Source organism: Xylaria bambusicola (assembly GCF_022495145.1).
Source record: "Xylaria bambusicola strain CBS 139988 unplaced genomic scaffold F5B22scaffold_16, whole genome shotgun sequence".
Taxonomy (NCBI): Eukaryota; Fungi; Ascomycota; class Sordariomycetes; order Xylariales; family Xylariaceae; genus Xylaria; species Xylaria bambusicola.
The window spans coordinates 126193-148190 of record NW_025953569.1 but is presented as its reverse complement, the minus strand read 5'-3'; the positions used below and the strand labels follow the sequence as shown (position 1 = coordinate 148190).

Below are 21998 nucleotides of genomic sequence, written 5' to 3'. Positions count from 1 at the left end.
GACCAATATTCCTGGGACGTGAATGCCAGCCGAGCTATTAGCTCCTATTAGAAGGGGTGTATAGGGCAGACAGTAAGACTATCATTGCGGCACAAGGTCTAAAAGGTCAGAAATCTGAAGGCATTCAGACTTCTCTGACTATATACAATGTATCTCTTTGCTCCCCCACCCTGAGGCCCCTGACAGCTCCTTTTTAAATCATGACATAAAATTGGCGTAGAGCGTCCAAAGAAGACGGGTGATATAACAGAAATGGGGCGTTAAGGAGACCAGCTGTGCTTTGTGAAGGACAAGACCTATATCTGTTATCTCATGTCAGAGGTGGGGGTCCCGGAATGAGCAGAAGGCTAGCCACAGTCAAGTAGGTATTCAAAAGGGCAGTATAGTGCTCAATAGTCATTGATTCCCCAACGTCTCATCTCTTCAAGAAGGTCCTGGCACCACTTTCAATAGCCAGCAGGTCTAAGATAGCCACCCTAGGGGGTCTATATGACTATTATCCCTGACATCTCAGATGTATGAATGCAATCAAATGACGAGGAGGATGTAGACAAAACGACTTGGATTTAAATGCGGCCAATCTAAGTATCTAAGGAACACTCTCGCCACAACCCGCTGTAGCAGACGACCCTCCAATTCTATATAACCAACGCCCCAGATACCGTCCGTACCGGTTTTCTATGTCGAAGTCCTTGTGGATAGGCGCGAAGGTGCCTTTACTTCTTCTGGTCAGGAGTGACAGATGCCCGGAGTGCGTCCATAAGATTGGCGGGGCGGATAGGTTGGTCGTCGTCAACCTTCAAGCCGCGTAGGATGCGAGCCAGCATACAATAGGCACCGATAATGATCAGTACCTCCACCAGTTCCGCATTGCTGAGGACCGTAAGAGCCTCCTCAACGGTCTCATTGGTGTTGGTAAAGGTTGCCAACTGCTCATCCACAATGCGGAGGATGAGGCGGTCGCGCTTGGTGTAGGGCCCCTCTCCGTTCACCACATCCTCGCTGCTGCAGCCGATGGCTTCAATCTTGGCGGGATCCATCTCGTAAAGCTCGGAGACGGGTAGGTTGACATCGTACATGTACTTGGCGCCGACTTTGGTAGCGACACGAAGAACAATGAGTTGCTGGAAGTGAAGAGATAGTTAGCAGTGGTCAGACAAAAGCTGGTAGGACATAAAGCGTACCCAGTCAAGGAGGGGAATGGTTCGGATCTCTCCTCTGAAGCAACCACCAATGAGGCCCATGACATTAGGGAAAAGGCCAGGCGAATGAGCAAGGACAAGGAAGATGTTCCTTCTGAAGTCGTGCACCCTCAATCTGCTGGCAATTTCCTCTGGAGCCTCGTTGGGATCCACGTAGGGAACCAGGCAAGTGTGCCGGTAAGGGTCGTCGTACTGCTTTGAAGCCATTGTAAGATGTATAGGTGAGATTGTAGTAGTTACTAGTTGTGTTTGAGAGGATGTCTTGGATTGAGCTGTGATGCACAGAGACTAAAGGAACGACATGATCGGTCCGCCACCTAGGTATTTATACATGTGAGACATGTGAACTTGGTACGGCAATCATCGAGCATTTTGCATACGAAAAGCGCTCAGAGATGCTAATACATGGGGCATTCTCAACTCTCAGACCTGGATTTGCATAGAAACTCCGGGAGAAATGGCAGAGTACTGTCTCTGGTGTCAGCATTCTGCATAGGGCACACCCATGTCACGGAGTAGCCCAACTCTGCCCATTTTCAGATGGTCAAGCGGGGGTGGAACAGTGCACCTCATGCAAGATGCATGTAAGAATGGCCCCTGAACAGGATAATACAGGCACAATCTACGTCGCATCGACGCCAGAATAAGTGTTCAGGTCAAGCATTGCTCAGAGGAGCACCGGAGGCGATCTCGTCTCTTAGGTCTTACTCCGATACCCGTGACTAGACAGAGGACTTGCACTGCATTCAAGCGCAACATTTTACTCCCAGATCCAGTTCGGCGAGAGAGGGTTTGCTGGCTCCGATACGGACAGACAGACAGTCTTCCCCACCGACGAATCGATACTGGCATCAAACTTGATTATGCATAGCCCTCAATTGTTACACTTGACGCGTATCGCATTCTCATTATGCGAATATCGTTGTCAGATCCGGAGCCAGTTTCGTGACTTTGCATCGACTTCGGCCGACTTGTATGTACGGGTTACTACTCTTGAGCCGGAGACACACGATAATGCTTCATTCCAGAGTATGTGTTATGGGTCGTGTAACAAGTGTAAGAACGTCGTTGTTTGAGCAAGTCTGTCTCACAGTTCATACACGATGATCTAGATATATTTAGAAGCGTCTGGCACCTTGGTTTCTGGTCTGGACTTGACATTCATCATCATCATCATCATTTAGACATTGTTCACCATCAGCCTTACCAGAAGCACCAGAATTCCCAACGCCACAATGGGTCTAGTCTCGAAGTTCGAAAGCCGTGCATCGCACAATGACACGAGAGGATGTCCTAAGCCCACCCTGGTACACTCACTCTTTGAGGCTCAGGTGACTCGAAGCCCCCATGCAGTTGCGGTCGAGTTCGAACAGACATCCCGCGTAACGTATCGCGAAATCAATGAGCTATCAAACAATGTCGCCAGGCAGCTGGTCTGCGGACGAGGCTCCATCGTACCGATCCTTATGGAACGGTCAATCAACATGGTCGTTTCACTGTTGGCAATCCTGAAGACCGGTGCAGCATACACTCTAGTCTCGCCAGAATCACCCCCTAGCAGAGTTCGATTTATCGCAGAAGATACCAAGGCGCCATTCGTGCTTGTTGATCGGGCAATGCAAGGACAATCTGGGGTAGCCACTGAGATCGTCATTGAGGATCTGATAGCGCAAACCAAGACTGCTGATTCAGACTTCGCCGGCAACCTCTATGTTCACCAGTCTCCTTCGGATATCGCTTATGTGATCTACACTTCTGGAAGTACTGGTCGTCCGAAAGGTGTCTTGCTATCACACAAAGCAGCTGTTACTGGTCTCAAAGCTCTCCCGCGCCCAGACAAGTCGGAACAGATGAGGATACTCCTTTCCCACTCCCCAGCATTCAGTGCAGCGCAGCGAACGATTCTGGGTACTCTGTCTCGCGGCGGTGTGTTGTGCCTTGCAAGCAAGGAAAGCATCACATCCTGGCTTTTCGAAACGATTAAGAAGGCAAATGTCAGCAGCCTCGAAATCACCCCCAGCATGTTGCAGCTTCTCGACCCCACGCAATTGCCATCAGCTATTACGAGGATTACTCTCGGGGGAGAGCCTGCTGGACCATCATTGGTCAGCAAGTGGGCAGAGAAGGTTGAACTCTACAGTGGTTACGGGATCAGCGAATGCACTCAGGTTAGCCAGCCGTACAAAGATATACGTTCCGTTCCGATACTGACTAAATGGAATAGCTTAACATGAGATCTCGTATTACCGTTGACGAACAGCAGCACTTACTTGGAAAGCCTACTGACAGTAAGCATAACCCCTTGTTTAGGACTGGCTATCAAAACTGTATTTGCTAATGCTCTTCTTCAGGCACGAACTGCTACATTCTACACCCCGGCACTATGAACCCCGTTTCAATCAATGAGCCGGGAGAGCTCTGTCTCTGCGGCGATCAACTAGCTAGTGGCTACCTCAATTTGCCCAAAGAGACTCAAAAGGCGTTTGTCCCCAACATCTTTGGCAATGGCCGCCTCTTCCGAACTGGAGACCTCGTTTCGCTAAGAGAAGATGGCTCCATGGTACTGATAGGCAGAGTCGATCATCAATTCAAGGTGGATGGACAACGCGTTGACCCCAATGAATCCAACTACTTCATTGAGTCCCAGCCGCATGTCGTAAGATCGTGTGTGGTAGCCGCTACGGTCCGGGGCCGGAAGAGCCTTGTCGGTGCCATTGTATCTGACAACAAACTCGGCTGGGCAGATCTTGTCAAGAATGTACGAACTGCCATTCGAGACGAGCTTCAAGATTATGCCATTCCCCGTTACTGGATACAGATGGAGAAACTTCCAGTGAACCCCAATGGGAAAACAGACATTCGAAGACTTGCCGAAGAGATCGAGTCAATGGGCGACGACATGTTCTTGGCAGCAAACTCGAAATCAGCCAACAACAAATCTGTCAAATTGGATGCCGATATCCGCGAAATCCTGGAACAAGTCCTGCGGGTTCCATCAGATCTACTTAACCCGGCCGCTACCTTTCAAGAGATGGGAGGGTCATCTCTTGACGCCATCGTGTTGGCTACAAAAGCCCGCTCTATCGGTGTGAATCTGGCTGTCTCTGACATTTTGAAAGAAGACTCGCTGCATGAGGTCTTCGCCAGTCGTCGTGGCGCAGTACAGGCCATGACCATGACCCCCAAGCCATTCTCGCTTCTTCCCGAGGGGGTGAAGATCCCTGGTATGCCTGAGCTAGAGGACGCTTACCCAGTTACCCCTATGCAAGAAGGTATACTAGCAGACAGTCTTCTTGGGAATGCCAATTACGTCTACCAACGAGTATATGAGATTCACTCTGAAATTGAAGTTGCCCAACTCAAGAATGCACTGGAGGTGGTTGTTCAGAAGAATCAGATACTCCGCACATCCTTCAAACCATGGAAGCGATCGTTTCTACAGATGGTTCACAAGTCTGTACAGGTCCCTTGGACATCACTGGGCGAAGGAGACTTAGCTACCACGTTAGAGCAGCTTCAGAGCAGACACATGGAGCTGAGCGGTCCGTTGATCCGAGCAACAACTCTTGGCGGTCGATATTTCATTCTTGAGATGCATCACAGTCTCTTTGACTACTGGTCCAGCCAGTTTGTCTTTGTTGATATGGTATCATTGCTGAAAACCCAGACATCTATCGACCGCGTGCCATTCAGCACTTACGTCTCCTTCCAACAAGCCCGAGCTAAACATGTTGACACGCAGAACTTCTGGAAGAAGTACTTGGCCTCAGCACGGGATACCATCATCGAATATCCGGAAGGCAAGCCAGGTTCTCAGCGACTTCAGATAACAGCTGATCTAGGCGAGTCACTAAGCGAGTACTGCCATGTGAACCGCGTAACCCTAGGAACAGCTGTTCACCAGGCTTGGTCTTATACTCTTGCTAGTCACTTCTCAAGCAATGATGTCATGTTCCTCACTGCAGCCTCTGGGAGAGATGCAGAGGCAGAAGGAATTCTATCTCTTGGCGGTCCTACCCTCTGCACCGTGCCGTTCCGTGCCTATTTGGAACAGAAACTAGACACCCAGGCCTCCTCTCACGGCAGAGAGTTACAGAGCGATCTATGGAACCTCGCGAATCACGCCCATGTTGGCTTCCGCGATGTCATGTCCACTGCCCAGCTCAAGACTGCTGCTCTCAACACGATGGTCAATGTCATCACCAAGATGGAGCAGGTGGAAAAGGGAGGCCCGCTTGAGCCGCTTATTACCCACGTAGATAACTTCACTCAGTGAGTTTATTACATGTTCTTTTGGATACACTAGACTAATCAGGATTAGGTATACTACGATTGAACTTGATGAGTCCAACCCCACAGAGATCAAACTTCTCATCCCTGTCTCAGCAGATGAATACGCGGCACGCGACTTGCTTGATACCTTTGTTTTCATCGTGGAAAAAATGGTGGCAGATCCTCAGGTCCTTGTGCGCGATCTCATTTCCACAGAGACGGACGCGGAGCAGTTTGGCTTGGCTCATTCTGCTTTCGAGCGTTGGGCGGTCCAGGAACCCGGCCGTCTCGCAATCAAGACCAAGCAGACCGAGCTGTCGTATAGAGAGCTAAACCGCCGTGCGGAAAGCTTCGCGCATCTCCTCAGGAAGTCCGGAATCAGGCACGGCGACTTTGTTCCCGTGTTCATGGAGAAATCCGAACAGACTCTGGTTGTTATTCTAGGCATTCTCAAGGCCGGAGCAGCATTCGGTAAGTCATGGCAATATATTTTTCTTCATGTCCCCATTACACTAGGCTAACGATTTTGCCCAAATTCAGTACCCTTAAGCTCTCACAATCCTCGCGAGAGAAACATGTTCATCATTACAGATGTCGAGGCTTCTTGCATCGTTACCGATAAGGAGACCAAGGAAGAATGCCAAACCTTCGGTCTCCCCATGATTCTTCCCGAGGATGCTCCCCAGCATCCAGACCCGAACCTAAAGGGTGTCCCGGGTCTATCACCAGACAGCATCGCCTATGTCATCTTCACTTCAGGGTCAACAGGTACACCCAAGGGCGTACTCGTTCCTCACTCTGCTGTCGATGCTGCCACTCGAGGAATGGTTGAAGCAACTGCAGTTACAAAAGACTGGAGGGCACTATGGGTTTTGAACTACATCTTCGATGCTTCTTATTACGATGTCTTCACCCTTTTGTCTTCCGGTGCGGCTCTGTGCGTTGCGCCACAAGACGATATCCTGGGAGACTTGGCTGGATATATCAACGAGATGGGTGTTGAGCAAGTGATGCTGACTCCGACAATCACGAAGCTGATTCGCGGAGGACCTTCAGAAGTACCACGCCTAAAGGTTTTGAACGTGTGTGGTGAAAAGATCGATACAAACATCCTGGAATGGGCGAAGTCTGTCGATGTCTATAACGGGTAAGTCTTTCTCATACGGTTCTCTCGACCAACATGGGGTACACCTGATCTTGACTAACGCAAATAACAGCTATGGGCCAACTGAAGCGACTATTCTCATGACTGTCTCCAAAGTCCAGCCCGATGGCAATCTCAACAGCATCGGCTACCCTCTGAAGCATGTATCAGCTGTTATCCTGCCGGCTGAAGGAGATAGCCTCGAGGAAGTCGAGCGCGGACAAGTTGGAGAGTTGTGTGTTCTTGGACCCCAGCTCGCGAAGGGGTATCTCAACCGCCCGGAGCAGACGCAAAAAGCTTTCATCCGCGACGCAAGCGGAGCTGCACTCTACCGCACAGGTGACCTTGCTCACTGGGCAGACGATGGATCCCTTCTGTAAGTAAATCCTCTTAAGCACCATGAGTCCAATTACTTACAACAACCACAGCTGCCTGGGACGCAAGGACTACCAGATCAAGCTTAACGGCTTCCGTATCGAGCTTGGAGAAATCGAAAATGCTATACTTCACACCACGAAGGTCAATGCAGTAGTTGTTTCCGTTGCCGAGCTGCACAAGAAGCGCCAGCTAGTGGCTTTCTGCATTTTCGAGGGCGACCAGAAGCCGAGTGAACACAAGCCGATGCCCGCAGAGGACCGACTAGAGAACGTTAAGGAACTCATGGATGGTCTCCAAAGCATCGCACATTACATGATGCCAGCACTATTCCTACCTTTCCATAGTTTCCCTACTCTAGCCTCCGGCAAAGCAAACCGAAAGGAGCTTGTCAAGATCGTTGAAGAAATGGGCGCCGAGGAAGTCGGCGCATACCTGCCAACCGCTATCCACGCCACTGAGTTTGTGCCTGTCTCGACAGAGAACGAGAAGGTCATGCAAGGAGCATGGGCTGCAGTACTTGATCTACCAGAAGAATCCATCGGCGCAGCGTCTGTGTTCCTCGGCCTTGGAGGCGATTCCATTGCTGCTATCAACGTCGTCGCACACTGCCGAGCTGAGAAGTACGCCATTTCGGTCGGTCAGTTGCTCGCACATCCAACTCTTGCCGAACAAGCCGCATGCCTCAAGCCCATTAAGGAGACCACTGGTCGTGTTGATGTCAAGTACGAAATCCCGCAGTCGCTGAAGCAGGCCGTTAGAAGCACCCCCGGCCTCGATGTGGACGACATTGAAGAAGTTTACCCTTGCGGCCCTGGTCAGACTGAATTCCTCACGCAAGGTGTGAAGCCTGAGCAGTTCTGGAACCTTGTTGCCTGTCGTGCCCTGCCCTACGATTTCGACTTGGATCAGTGGAAAGATGTCACTCGAAACTTGACAGCAGCCAACCAGATTCTGCGCGCGTTCTACTTCCAAGCCGATCCCAACGACGCCACATCATGGTACCAGGTAAGTCAAAATCATCATAGGTCTACGAGCGCCCACTAACAATGTCTAGATTACCCTGAAAGAGCCTGTACTCAACTGGGAAGAAAAGCGCTACTCTACTGAGGAGGAGAAGACCAAGCTGATCACAGAGCTGCGCTTCGGCCGCTTTGAGTTCGGAAAACCTGCCGTGAATTACCTTGTTCTTACTTCGCAAATTGATCAGTCCCGCACCCTCTGTATCAAGGTCGATCACGGATCTTACGATGGCACCTTACTCCGCATTTTCGATGACCAATTCAAAGCCTTCGTAAATGGCAGCGCTGCACCATCCATCTATCCTTTCAAGCACTACATCGACTGGCTGCACCATGAAGATCGCGAGGAGCACCTGAGTTACTGGACTTCGCTCTTGGACACCTATCAGCCACCCACCGCCCGCGATCTTCCTTTGGACCCTGTCAGCGACCGACTAAAGTTCTCCATCCTCGACTTCGATGTCGACTCAGTTGCTGAGAGGCTCGGAGTCACTGCATCGACCATGTTCCAAGCCGCATACGCTATCGTCGCAGGCCGACTATTGAACACCAACGACGTGCTCGTTGACAACTTGATCACGGGCCGTAACGCAGGCGTTGACGACCCGCAACTTCTCAACGGCACCTGCGCGAACTTCCTCCCCTTCCGCACCGGCCTTGGCGACGCATCGACTTCTCTTTCAACATTCTTGAAAGATACTCAAGGCCAGTTCTGGGAGTCCACTGAGAACGGCGCAGTCGGGCTGAGCGACATCTACAGGGGTCTTGGCCGGGACCGCCAGGTACACTCGGCGAAGCTGCTCTACTGCTTCCAGCCTTTCGAACCAGCTCGCCCGGGAATGACCGTCAACCACATGCGCTGGCTCGTCATGGCCCAGAGCAAGGTGTTCATGATCGTCAACTATGCTCTGATGGTCGAGGTGCAGAAGACTGTGAACGGATACAGACTGAAGCTTCAGTGGGATGGCAATGCCTTCACTGATGGAGAGATTGATGGACTGCCGAAGATGTTTGAGGCTGTCTTCCGCACAATGGAGGCTGGAGGGGACACCAAGCTTGGCGCTTTGATCGCCGCCTAAGCTCTTAGGCACTTTGCAATGATTTATGATTCAACATTTCGGGAACTTAGAGGGGGCTTTTTGGGTTTCATGTTATTCTTCTATAGATTGGTAGATTGATGGGTTGTTGAGTTTATGGCGTTGGCGAAATGGTCATGGGTTTTTATTAGACAGCTTCCTAGAATATTAGAATACTAGAATATTATTTACGATTATATTAGTGAATCAGTCTCTTTTTCATGCATACCAAACAACTATCACGCAGGTAGGAATACAAGACTACCTAAGAACCCGACCCCTGAATATATCGGGGACCTTCCACGAGCTACGTTGGTAGCAGCTAATTGATATATAGGATCGCCTAGACATTCTAGATTCATGGTTAACGAGGGGTACACTAGCCCAGTTGTTATAAATGGTCAACTACACTCGTCTCACGGAAAGTAACAACTGATCATGGGGCAGTGAACCTCCCCCTCCCCTCTCCTAGTTATCACAGAATTGATCAGGCTTTTATGACGAAATAATCGTGATGGATAGTTCCTGTATTTCTTTATATTATTTCCCCTCTAGAAAAAAAAAATAAAAGTGTCGAGCCATCCCTGCCGGACGAGCAGCCGATTCCGTGACCATCCAGTGCTATCCCATTGTGTTAGGCTTTAACGAAGCCGTAACATACACCGTAGCTTAAAGGTATTCATTGGTTATAGTTATAACATCTACACTACCTTACTATTGGAGGCTTGTTCTATCATTCAAATCATACACTGACACTCTCTGAGTTGGTCGAATCTAGGGATTATGACTAGGTATAGGCCGTCTCCATAATGCTCTGGGGGTGTTCAGCATCGAATAAAATACTATTTTTAGAGCACAACAATAAAAGGCGATTGAATCTCTATTTTTATGAATATATGTTGACTCCGATATCACGCCCTTCCAAGACATTGCTATTAGGTAAGCGAACCCAAGCAGGGGAATGACGAAGTATTTACTCTGGATTTACTCCGTACTTTTCGTACACTACCGAACTATGATATATCTTCCCTGTATCTCCTTCCTTAATAAGGTTTATGATGGACGTAACTCCTACATCCTATATATCTCATTCTGAAGATGTGGGCTCATGTACGTGGATGATGCGACTACCCAAAACAGAGCTTCTTTGCACCGTTCCCACATCCGCTCAGTCATACTGCCTCATTTCCTAGGTATGTTATAGTGATTCTGTCTCAAAAATAAAGACCAAAGTTATAAGAACACTAACCAGACGCTTGAAGATTATTCGGCTCGGCACTGTCACGGGTTGCAATGACGAATCTTCACTATCTCATGACAAGCGCACGATCTACCGTTCGAGATACGGTAGACAAACTCACCTCTGAACTCCGGCATGTCAATCTCGCTCTGCATGGGAATCCAGAGATAGCGTTCCAGGAGTTCGCTGCGCATGATACCATTGCCAACTTTTTAGAAGGACTCGGGTTTGATGTTCGTCGCAGTGCCTATGGATTAGCGACCAGTTTCGAGGTCGAATTCGGCACCGGCGGAAGTCTCGTCGTATTTTGTGCCGAATATGACGCTCTACCCGGAATCGGTCACGGATGTGGTCATAATTTGATTGCGACGTCTTCCATAGCGGCATTCCTAGCCACAGTAGAGGCTCTAAAGCGTAGCGGGCGTCCCGGGAGGGTCCGTCTGCTCGGAACGCCGGCCGAAGAGGCCGGAGGTGGGAAAGCCAAGCTTCTAGATGCAGGTGCGTTTCCAAAAGATACTGCCGCTGCTATCATGGCACACCCAATGTGTGCGCGACAGATTTTCTACGACGTGTCACAGGGTTATCAGGGGCTGGCAGCGCTGAAATTCATCGCGACACACTTGTTCAAAACCGAATTCCATGGAAAGGCGGCACACGCTGCTGCCGAGCCCTGGAATGGAGTTAATGCCTTCGATGCCGCCGTTGCCGCTTACAGCGATGTCGCACTTTTACGTCAGCATATACAGCCCGAGGATCGCGTACATGCTGTGATGGAGGTGGGCGGCACCGTGCCAAATGTCATCCCGGAGTACACACGAGGTACGTGTCCAAATCACAGCGGTGATATCATCTCATGATTACTGATCAGCTTTGAAACTAACAAATCACAGTAAGCATAACCCCTATCTATGTCGCACTGGGGAATGAACTTACAGTTTGAACCTGGTAGATGAGCTGGATGGTTCGAAGCCCAACGATTGAAAGAGCAAACCGACTGCTCGAGCGTGTCAAGGCGTGCATCCAGGCCGGCGCTTCAGCAACTGGATGTCAAGTCACGTATCAAGAGTAAGCTCCGACACAGACCGGCACCACCTCTGAATTAGTGCTTACAGGACTAGGTCACCCTCCTATCTCAACTTGACCGCGAACAAGACGCTCAGCGAGGTGTACGTTGAGGAAATGGCCGCCAACGGTCAAAAGGTCATGTTACAGCAGGAGAAGCCTATGAACGCATCGACAGACATGGGAAATGTAGCTCATAGTTTCCCAACTTTCCACGGTGCTTTTATCGTCCCGGCAGGTGCGGATGTAACTCTTCATAGCAGCGACTTTGCCGAGGCTGCTGGAACCGAAGCCGCTCATACGGTCGCGTTGCACACTGCCAAGGGAATGGCAATGCTGGCAGTGCGTGTTCTCCTTGATGCGGACATCGCGCGGAATGCGAAGCGAGATTTTCGGGACAATCATGACTGGTGATATTGAATAAAACAGTTCATATGACTTTATGCACAAGACCTGATGGTAGGACTTGGGATTGAAGCTTTTCACAACATAATAATCTACTTTTTTTCCAGAGTTCATGCGGATTTCTTCCTAACCGTGGTGGCTAACCTTGACTCTGAAATCATACAACTAAACTAGCCTAACTTCCGAGGCCCGCCAATGTATCCCAATACACTTGCACAGCTAAAGACACACCAGCGTCGAGGAAAATTTGATAACTGTTTCTAAGCGAGGGCTGAACAATATTACTTTTCAAATACGAAGGTGTGTCTCACCCAAGTCTGCAGGTTATACAAGTACAAGGATACGAAGGCGTTCAGCGCACCCAGCGCGTGTGACAAATCCTAGCTTTACGTATGTTTGTTTCTATCACGTCGCGAAAGATGTTGAGATTTTTTTCACGTGATATTCAAATCACCAAGTCATAGCATAAAGTATTGACAGAGAACAGATTCTTATTGACGAAAAGGAAGAGATGACTAAAGATAGTTCATGCTATAATAACATTTAAACCTGGCTGAATTATTGAAACATGGCTTCCAGGGGGGTTTTTCCTTGAAGGCATTGAGTCAATAAAACAGGAGAGAAGAAGAGGAGACCCAAGGAAATCCGGATGTATAGGGAAGGAACAACAACGACAACAACTCCAACTAGTGGTGGCCCACAACAGTCTATGTATCTAGATCTATCAACAAAGAAAACAACGAGGTTTGGAATTTTAACAGTTGCCTGAGATCTCACAGGCGATCTTCTCGGCGAAGGCATCTAGCACAGTGTTAGTCAATCTGAAATCATTCATGTATGCGACGAGGTGCATGAGACTTACAAGCTACGGACTGAGGGTGTCCCGCAGGAAGGAGAGGGAAGGAGGACAAGTCGACAACACGTAAGCCGTCTACGCCCATGACGCGGGCCTGGGAGTCGACGACAGCGTTTTTATCGCTGCTCTTGCCCATGGCGCATGTGCAAGCTGCGTGCCAGACGGTGTTGAAGTCTTTGCGGATGGCCTCCTCAATCTCAGCATCGGTTTGGACTGATGGGCCGGGGAAGTACTCGTCGCCAATGACAATGCTTTGCATAGCGTCGGAAGCGTAGAATTCACGGGCACGCTTGAATCCGGCAATCATAACATCGATGTCAGTCTGGTCAGTGAGGAAGTTGGGGTTGATCTGAGGGTGGACGGCGGTGTCAGGAGAGGTGATGGTCACGGATCCACGGGAGCGCGGCGCGCCAAGCGTGACAGCAAGGGAGGCGTAGTTGAAACCATCGAGGGGGTCAGTGTGTCTTGAGTCTTGGAAGTTTCCAAGGAGCGCTGCGATCGAGATGTACTCTAGCTCGGGCCAGTCAGCTGGGTAAGCGGCCAAGGCAGCCTTAGTGCGGTTGCTCCAGTTTGTCTGCAGTTCCTCAGGGGTCTTCTCCCAACCGAGGACTTCCACACCAGTGCTGGTATAGATACCGCTTGCACTCTCGTCAAACAGCCTGGCCTGCTCTGCGGCAAACTCAGGGTCATTACCAATAGCAGAGAATGTAGGGCCATTGACGCGGTATGAGACGCCGTAGAACACATGGTCTTGCATACCCTGTCCAACACCAGGCCTGTCCGCGACGACTGGGATGTTGAGAGATTGCAGGGCCTTCTTTGGTCCGACACCAGAAGCCATGAGGATCTGAGGTGAGCCGAAAACACCAGCAGAGAGGATGACTTCCTTGCGGGCAGAAAGAGTATACTTGAACCCCTCCGTATCTACCATGACGCCTGTGGCCTTCTTGTTGGCGTTAAAGACAATCTTCTTAGCCAGAGTCAGAGGGTAAATGGTATAGTCAGGGTGTCCCAGGGCGGCGCGGAGGAACGAGGTTTCAGAAGACTCCCTGTTCATATTCTGGGCGTTTACAGTAGAAGCAGTCCAGGCATTTCCAAGCAGTTTTCCGCTCATGAAGCCATCAATTCCAGGGATTCCAATTTGCTCAAACGCCTTTGTCGTCCATGTGCCGAAAGCAGTAGCGAAGTTAGAATAAGTAACGGAAAGGGGTCCGTTTCCATTACCCACAACCTTCTCGTCAAAATTAGGGGTAGAGTTCGAAGGACGCAGGTTCATGTTTGGTGGCGTAAAATTCATGCTCTTCTCGAAAAAGGGGAGAAAACCATCGATTGCGTAACTCTGGTCGCCGACCATATCGGCCCATTCTTGGAAAGTGTCCGCAGTAGGACGCTGATAGACCATGTAGTTTCTGCCAGAGGTGCCGCCAAGAACCTTGCCACGAGCGTAGTGCATTGTCTGGTTGAAACCGCCCTAGCAATGAAATCAGTTCATACCCTATGTTCAAATTGCATTGTAACTTACAGCTTGTGGTTCAGTGATGTAGCCCCAATCGACTAAAGGTTGCCAATCATGAATGCTCTTCCATGAGAAGGCAGTATCAGTGCCTGGAACCTGGCTGAGGTTGCCATTGCTGATTTCGTAGAATGTTCCCGCCTCCACAACCGCGACACTTCCAGCGTTTTGCTCAATGAGCCTAGTAGCCAAAGCAAGACCGGTGTTTCCTCCACCAACGATAACATAGTCGTAACTCGCGTCGTCACCAGGAATCCCAAAAGACGAGCCTAGTGGAACGTCTGCTTTTGCCCAAGAGGCGAGCAACAAGGCTCCGACCGCCGTGCGGCGAGCAGCTGCCATAGGAGAGGCACCCAGCATGTTGAAGTCGTTGTGAAGTTTGTTTTGATAGTAAGTATTGCAGATATCTCTGTGAAATTGGGCTGATGAGGGAGAAATTTTGAGGGAAGAAAACAGGAGATATCTACGCTTTTTATACACAATGAGGCTCCAGGAAGCCCTTCACTTCTTACATCGAATGTGGAGGTGAGCGAGTCCTCGGGTACCACCGCCATGGAACCCAAATTGCAAGTTCCATGATGTCACTGACCCTATGATCACGACGGCTGAATCCTTCAACCTCTGAGGCATTAGTAATAGCGTGGCCTTCATGATTGTGACTCACCGATTGGAACATCTCAAGATGCTCGCAAGCGAATATCAGTCATCGGCAGCCTAGGGCTCGGCTAGGAAGGACTTGTTTCGCGTTGAGACTGTTCTATTTGGGGCTTAGAGAGTATATCTCTTTACCCAAAGGAGTTTTTTGCGACACGGCGGCGTATCTGTCGGAAGGATTCTTCAGTCTTTGCTTTTTTACTGTGTCTCTCTTGGGAAGACAAGATAAGCATGAGCCTCTCAGGGCCCGTTTCTTGTATCCCTACAGCCAGATTAGGAGACAGGTACCAAGGCTGAGCCTCGCCTTATCATCAGCTGAGCAGCACTTCGAGTATACACGGCTGGGTCCCATGACCACAAGCGATAAGGCTGACACGCGTAAGGGCGGAGATGAGCTGAAAACCGAGGCGACACGGCCCAGACAATCGGTAGGGCTCTGTCAAGGCACCCATAGAAAAGGACCAGGCATGATAGAGCACAGGCACGACGTTCATGCTCCAGTAGCTGTCAACTTATTATTAGCCATACGCTGACGATAGAGATAATGCCCAGCCACGTGGGGTTAGGTATTTTATGCAAAAGAGCCGTATAGCTATGTGTTGTATGGGGATGCTATAATCAAACAAAGTCGCAACATATATCGCTTGATATCTGGATACTCTATGGCCTTATTTGATGCGATGTGATTCATCTCTCCTCGCAGATACATAGAATTTCCGCACAGCGTAGCAGACAATGCTGCATTCAGAGCATAGTAGTTTATCTGGCTGGCCGTCGACCATCATGGCACTTCAAGATCCAGACGTCAATACTCAAATGTATACACAGTAGATACGGTAGATAGAACGTGAGTGCAAAGGATGCGAGTGTGGTAGTACAGAATCCTTGTTCCTGACTAAGCTTGACTGACCTAGCTGACCGACTGACCGAGTGGCCCAGGCCCGTCTACCTGGATTCCAAACACTTACCACGTCCCTTGTACGCCACAGCTATCCCGGTCTGCGAGTTGTGGCTAGTCTCATTCGTATATGGCGAGCGCGCATAAGAGAACTTTGTGTTCACAGTCTATAAGGCATAGTAGGAATCGTAGGAATCGTCCCGGATAAATAACTGCTTGGTGTTCTACCCCTAGGGCAGGGTGCAATCTCGGAGCTTCAGGAGTTGTTCTTCTGCTGACTCCGGGCCGGGGACCGTTGCATGCTTGGCGAGTTGGAGTTGACGTGAGATGTGTTGCAGTGTAGGGGGGGTACCTACATCAGACCTGCATATGCTCGTGGATCACGCATTGCGGTATTGAACCGTTATACGCTGTCGTCGCATTATATCGCTGTATCCAGGATAGGTTGGATCCCGTCTCCGAGTCGGACCTCATCTCGCTTAGGGTTGTATCTCCGCTGATTCATTGGCTGTCTCTTGGCCCTCTTGTCCCTCTTGTCTTGCGCGAAACCCGCGGATATTTCGGACATCTACCCACCAACCCCCCACCCCCCTCGGTACATGGATGCGCAGTTCAGGGCCCTGAGCTAGGTGTGGTCGGATCCTTGTCAACTAAGACCAACCGTCCATCAGGCCCGCTGCGGCTCACTGTCGTCATGGTCATGAATGTCCCTGTTTAGAGACGGGCAGGGCAGCGCAGGTGGCAACGTCGCGCCTCGTGTCACCTCACTCGCTATCTCGATCATACGTAATCACACCTCCCCCTCTTCTGTCTTATCCGTGGAAGACATCTCAGTTCCCTCACAGTTTCCGCCTCGAAAAAAGATGTCGGTCGCGCCGTGGCTTCTGTGATATTGAACCAGCAATGTACACTACGTTCCAAGCCGGGGCTGCCACCGTTGCCGAATTAGGTCAGCCTCCCGAAGTTCCGGCACCCCAGAAGTCCCGCCGAAAGAGAGCCCAGGTAGCGAGGGCGTGTGATTGGTGTCGGGTACATCGTATTCGATGTGACAATAGCCACCCGTGCTCGAGATGTATCGAGAGAGGCGGCGAGTGTACCGTCCAGGGCAAGACTGACATACGCAACATCTCTTCGCCTCAGGCTTACCGCACCATCGAGCGTTTAGAGCAGCGAGTGCGCGAGTTGGAACAAGAACTCGAGAGCCATCGCAACCCGACGCTGCCCGGCGGCTCGTCTCGCGCATCACCCCGTACCCCTGCTAGCAGGCTCCTGTCTACCCCCCCTGAGGGGGCTGGCTCTCTAGAGCCTCTCATCAGCGAGCAGATAGACAGAAGTGGCATAGCAGTGCACGAGGGGATTCGCATTCGTACGGCACAGTCTCAGTATGAGACGTGGTATGGTCCTGGATCTCTGTACTACTTCATCAGGCGAATGAACGATTTTCTGAACTCGACCTTACGACAAAGCCGTTCAATCAACCGGATGCTGCCCGATGCCGAGACAAATCTATTTGATGAACCGACCCAGAGCGGCATTGGCAGCCATAACAGTCCGGCGGCTCCCGTCGTTGGGAGTGGCTCAGTTACCGCCGGAGACGCGCTGACACCAACACAGGAAGAGTACGTACTGTCTCGTGCCCTTTTCAATATATATGTTGCGATGTTCCTTTTCTGTTGTGCATCACTTGTAAATGTACTTGGCATATATCAAACCTTGGAGAGAAAATATGTTGACTCTCGATTTTTCAATAGGTATTTTATTAGTCTGTATTGGCAATCCTATCATACCATCCTCTTCGTACTTGACGAGGCTGCATTCAAGGAGCATTATCATTCGCTATGGACAACCAAGGGCCAGGAACGCAAGCCTTCTGCGCTTGTCGACATTGTCATTGCGTTATGCATGCAGTACGGCATGGCATCAAAACCAGGTTTAGGGCAAAGCGGTATCTCGGGAAGTCCCGAAAGCGAGGGCCGTGACCCAGTCGTCGCTGGTCGCTGGTATTATCAACGCTGCCAAGCCCTCCTTGCGAGCCAACTGGAAAGCCCTACCCTGATCACGTTGCAGTGTCAGATCTTATCAGCATCATACCTCTGCGTTGGGTGTTATCCCAACATGGCGGATAGCGCCTGTGCTTTGGCTGTGAGGACCGCCTACATGCTAGGCCTGCATCTCGAGCCACCGTTAGACATGCCAAAACGCCAGAGAGAGATCCGGAAGCGTCTGTGGTGGGCACTATACGTCCAAGATAGTAAATTCAGTATGAAACTGGGCCGTCCATTTCTGTTAAATCCCCCTAACGCTACCTGTCACCTGCCAGGAGATGATCGAGAAGAGGCACTGTCTTCTGGTTCTTTCTTCACTCCGATCGGAGACGGCGTCACGTGGCTCACCTTCAACGTGGAGAATATCAAACTTTTTCAGGAATTCCGTGCAGCGTACAAGGCGTTCTACAGGGGTCCGGGGGCGGTTAGCATTTTCATGGACCAAACCGGCAAGGATGCGTCCGTTGCCATCGAAGCCCAGGCGAATTTTGTAGTTCCATATCTAGAGCGCATCGAAGATTGGGTAAAAGGGGTTCCTCAGACCCTCACAACTAAACGTGCTGGCAACGGAGTTCCATTCTCGACTGATGGCTCTGCCTTTGAGATCGAAGAATTCGCGTCTCTCTGGCTCCAGCGACAACGGCTTCTGCTGGAATTGATTTTCCATCATCTATCCATCAATCTATATCGTCCGTTCATCCGTTTCGGTGCGTGGTCAGCGGACACTCCGGTGGCAGACAAATACGCCACACAGTGCGCCGCTCACGCGATAACCCTAACCCAGGCCATGCATCATGTTAACAAATCAACCTCCATTCTCAAGGGATGGAATGAGGCGTTCCAGTGGCAATGGAACGCCGTCATGTCACTGGTGGGGTTTGTGTTTGCTTACCCAAGTCATCCTCTAAATCCGGCAGCGCGGAATGCAATCGACCAGTCAGTGTCGGTTTTCGAGTCTTTCGGGGGGTGTCTCTCGCCTGCGCAGAAAGCAGTGCCCATCATCCGCGACCTCAGCGCACAGGCCGATCTGCTCTCGAAGCAGACGCTTGGCCTCGAGAGTTCCGTCTCCAGCGCGCAGGAGCAGCCTCTGATAGCTCTCGGCGACCTCCGCTTAGACTTTGAGAACTCGACTGGGAATACTAAGTGGGGGAATTCGGGGGCTGCTCAATACGGATTTTTGGATGAGCTAAGTAGCGCCGCATTCCACGGCATGCTGTCACAGTCTATGGACATGGCGTACTCGGTCGACGCTCAACACTTCGAGATGCTACCAATGCCGTGGCCGGACGTCAATAGTTATCAAATTTCCCAGTGGACCTAGCACATTGTCGTGAATTCATAGATTAAAGTAGAAGTAGATTCGTACGTGTCGTTCCTTTCGATTATTAGTCGTTCCTTTGTATTGCAGGGAATGTTTCAGGGGCGGGCTATCTGATTCATTTAGAGCGTGCGCAACTGAGTATCTGGGTATGAACACATTAGCTTTCAATCAACACATTCTTTAGCACAAACTCATCTTTCTTTGTGCCGAACATGTCTTGCTGCTAAGCATCGCAACATCGAAAATGCTGTACTTTAAATTCATGCTGCTGAGTTCTTCAGGCGACGGCAGACAATTAGGTTCTAGACCGTTATGTATCGCATCGCGTTATTGATTAATATGCCTCGATTCATGACTCGGTGGTGGCCCTATTCATAACGCAGTACATGTCACGTTTAGTATAGCAGCACAAGGGGGGATAATGAAAAAAGTAGCTTGGATTCATTAGCTTTCTATATGCGTAGCCGCGCTGTTTTTTACCCCAAATTCCCGCAAATGCTTATCTATGACCGTTCAAATGAAATTCCACCCATTTACTGGGCTGTCAAGACCGCTCTCAGGTGGATGTCACCACGCTTCAGCTTCTCAAATGCCTCCTGGATGCCCGCTTCCGTCATGGGGAAGGTTTCAATTGTTGGCCTGATGTTGTGCAGAGCAGCAAATGCAAGCATCTCGCGGTGAATGTTCCTCGATGCGACGAGAGATCCCTGGATAGCAATTCCCTGGAACACGATGGGCGAGTAGGGGATCTCCAAGTTGCCGCTCGCTACTGAGAGTGGGTAGATGGCAGATCCGGGCGCCATGATCGGCAAGATCTGCTCCCAGTTGGGCTGGAATGAGGTAGTCACGAGTAGTCGGTCGATGGGTGTCGAGACCTCGAGCTTATCCTTGCCCTTAGTGGCAATAAACTCGTGGGCGCCGAGCCTCATAGCTTCCTCTTTCTTCGACTCAGAACCTGAAAGCACGACGACTTTGTTGCCCATCTTGGCGGCGAATTGGATGGCGAGATGGCCCAAGCCACCAAGTCCCATTACTGTAATTGTCTTGGTCAGGTCGGGGGCTCAAGGGATGAAACCGGAGAGTAGAAAGGGCTACTTACCACCAATGGTCTCGGTCGGCTGAGTGTTGTAAGCCTGCAGAACAGCAAAGACCGTAGCGCCGGCGCATTGCAGAGGAGCAGCGTCAAGATCGCTCATGTTATCGGGGATCTTGTGGAGGAAAGCCTCGCGGAAAATTGCGTGAGAAGCGAAGCTTCCCTGGTCGAGGTCCTGGTTGCCGTAGGTGCAGCGGTGAACACAGTAGGTTTCATTACCGGTCAAGCAGTGACGGCAGTGGCCGCAGCTGTCGTGTTCGTAGCCGAAACCCACGCGGTCGCCGACTTTGAGGTAAGTGCAGTTAGGGCCCACGGCTTCGACGACACCAACGCCTTCGTGGCCGAGAACGATGTCTTGGTTCACCTGTTTCGACCGATTAGCTTGGATCAGGGGTAGAATAGCGTGTTTCTCACATAGTGGAGATCTGAACGGTAATGGTTAGCGGCTGTCTCTATTATCTGCATTGTAGGTAGGATTGAAGCTCACCTGTGCCACAGAGACCCGAGGCAGTGATTTTCATAAGGACTTTGTCACCCTCAAGAGCATCGGGCTTGGTGGTTGTGCCTTGCACTGGGATGCCGGTCTTAGAGCCCTTGAAAACTGTGAAGGAGACCATGGTGAAGATGGTGAGTGTTTAAGGTTTGATGTTTTGAAGGATGTGGTGGTTGTTGTTGTTGTTGTTGCTGTAGATGTTGAGACTCAAGTCTGATGTGATGATGTTGTTGTTGTTGTTGTTGGTGATGCTTCTTCCAATTTCATATCAGACAAGTTGTCATTGCAATAGATATATATATTCGAAATGGTGTGCACTCTTTCTCCCTTGGGAATATCTAACCGGTCCATCGGGAGGGACTATCTCCTCGCATTTCCAATCCAAAGGAGAATAGTTAGGCCTCAGCGTTGACGATATCCAGTTTGGTAATTGAGAAAAATCGGAGAGGCTGCATGTTGGTGTGCCTTGCATACACAGATTGGTCATTGCTACACAAGTCCGAGCAACATTCTGTCGGTGAGCGCCATCACGCTAGGGTGTGCCGAAGCTAGGGATAGAATGTTTCACTCCTCTCGACAACTTCGGGCAATAGGAGTTTGCAACATGAGGGCAAAAGAACTGAATTTGTCGATTCACTCGGAGTCTTCAAGATGTTGGTTGACTATCATAATATCAAAGTGTCTTCCGTGACTCCTGAGTGAACGAATGCTCTCAACTCCGGAGCTCCATGAGACTCCTTTGGGGATAGTGCGGCTCAGACTCCGGAACCCCTGTTGATTTCCTATTTGGATAACCACTGGTGATTGCTTTTGGAGCCAATGAGGAGCTATGATGTCTTACTTCTAAGCCTACGGTATTACTTTTTGTACCCATAGTGCGTAGGTGGCTCAGTAGGTAAGTAAGTACCTACATCTAAATAGAAATGTGCCTAACTTTATTACCTCAACTTCTGTGCTTCTTAACCAGTGCTGATGATGCCTTTCATTTCACTGTCTCTCTCCTATCTGTCCATCATATGGTCTCTAATGTTTTGTCGTTTGATAACAGCTTTAATCGGACAATTTTTCATGTTGTCGCTGCAGTGTACTTAGGAAATCTATCAAACAGCGCGTCAAGGGTTACATCAGATTCCTAATCGGGGCCCATCAACAACTCCGGATCAACGATGCATGTCCATGAGAGCGGAGTCGCCCGACCGTATTTCGCAATGGCAAAGCAAAATACCAGTGCTAGCAAACACAAACACATGTCTTGAAATGCGAATTGCGGCCGCTTGCTGACGTGCTACTTGATTTTCCACCGAATCTCCTATCAGACCACCGGGGC

General features: G+C 50.2%; 7 protein-coding genes across 7 annotated transcripts; 4 read left to right on the top strand and 3 right to left on the bottom strand.

Annotated features, from left to right (window-relative positions):
* Window positions 1-59: 59 nt before the first annotated feature.
* Window positions 60-1759, bottom strand: F5B22DRAFT_603045 (AhpD-like protein). Its single transcript, XM_047974715.1, has 2 exons — window positions 1185-1759; window positions 60-1124 (listed from the first exon to the last, which is right to left on the bottom strand). The coding sequence occupies exons 1-2, from the start codon at window positions 1407-1409 to the stop codon at window positions 717-719; spliced, it is 633 nt and encodes a 210-aa protein (XP_047831564.1). The 5' UTR covers window positions 1410-1759; the 3' UTR covers window positions 60-716.
* On the top strand, window positions 1760-9298 carry F5B22DRAFT_603044 (uncharacterized protein). Its single transcript, XM_047974714.1, has 8 exons — window positions 1760-3370; window positions 3427-3490; window positions 3554-5474; window positions 5524-5945; window positions 6015-6621; window positions 6692-6994; window positions 7047-8001; window positions 8051-9298. Exons 1-8 carry the CDS (start codon window positions 2438-2440, stop codon window positions 9092-9094), a joined length of 6249 nt encoding a protein of 2082 aa, XP_047831563.1. The 5' UTR covers window positions 1760-2437; the 3' UTR covers window positions 9095-9298.
* A 749-nt stretch (window positions 9299-10047) lies between these two features.
* Window positions 10048-11807, top strand: F5B22DRAFT_654681 (uncharacterized protein; the record flags this gene model as incomplete). Its single annotated transcript, XM_047979823.1, has 3 exons — window positions 10048-11154; window positions 11286-11396; window positions 11444-11807. The coding sequence occupies exons 1-3, from the start codon at window positions 10385-10387 to the stop codon at window positions 11805-11807; spliced, it is 1245 nt and encodes a 414-aa protein (XP_047831562.1). The 5' UTR covers window positions 10048-10384.
* Window positions 11808-12269: 462 nt separating this feature from the next.
* F5B22DRAFT_105738 (putative glucose-methanol-choline oxidoreductase) lies at window positions 12270-14849 on the bottom strand. The gene is made up of 3 exons (XM_047968706.1): window positions 14177-14849; window positions 12661-14125; window positions 12270-12599 (listed from the first exon to the last, which is right to left on the bottom strand). Exons 1-3 carry the CDS (start codon window positions 14525-14527, stop codon window positions 12553-12555), a joined length of 1863 nt encoding a protein of 620 aa, XP_047831561.1. The 5' UTR covers window positions 14528-14849; the 3' UTR covers window positions 12270-12552.
* Window positions 14850-16622: 1773 nt separating this feature from the next.
* On the top strand, window positions 16623-19085 carry F5B22DRAFT_645634 (fungal-specific transcription factor domain-containing protein; the record flags this gene model as incomplete). The annotated part of the gene is made up of 2 exons (XM_047978610.1): window positions 16623-17338; window positions 17471-19085. 2 exons carry the CDS (start codon window positions 16623-16625, stop codon window positions 19083-19085), a joined length of 2331 nt encoding a protein of 776 aa, XP_047831560.1.
* A 419-nt stretch (window positions 19086-19504) lies between these two features.
* Window positions 19505-21481, bottom strand: F5B22DRAFT_603021 (GroES-like protein). The gene is made up of 4 exons (XM_047974713.1): window positions 20666-21481; window positions 20593-20603; window positions 20185-20542; window positions 19505-20118 (listed from the first exon to the last, which is right to left on the bottom strand). Exons 1-4 carry the CDS (start codon window positions 20793-20795, stop codon window positions 19619-19621), a joined length of 999 nt encoding a protein of 332 aa, XP_047831559.1. The 5' UTR covers window positions 20796-21481; the 3' UTR covers window positions 19505-19618.
* On the top strand, window positions 21462-21929 carry F5B22DRAFT_603020 (uncharacterized protein). The gene has a single exon (XM_047974712.1). The coding sequence runs from the start codon at window positions 21595-21597 to the stop codon at window positions 21805-21807; it is 213 nt and encodes a 70-aa protein (XP_047831558.1). The 5' UTR covers window positions 21462-21594; the 3' UTR covers window positions 21808-21929.
* The last annotated feature ends 69 nt before the right edge of the window (window positions 21930-21998 follow it).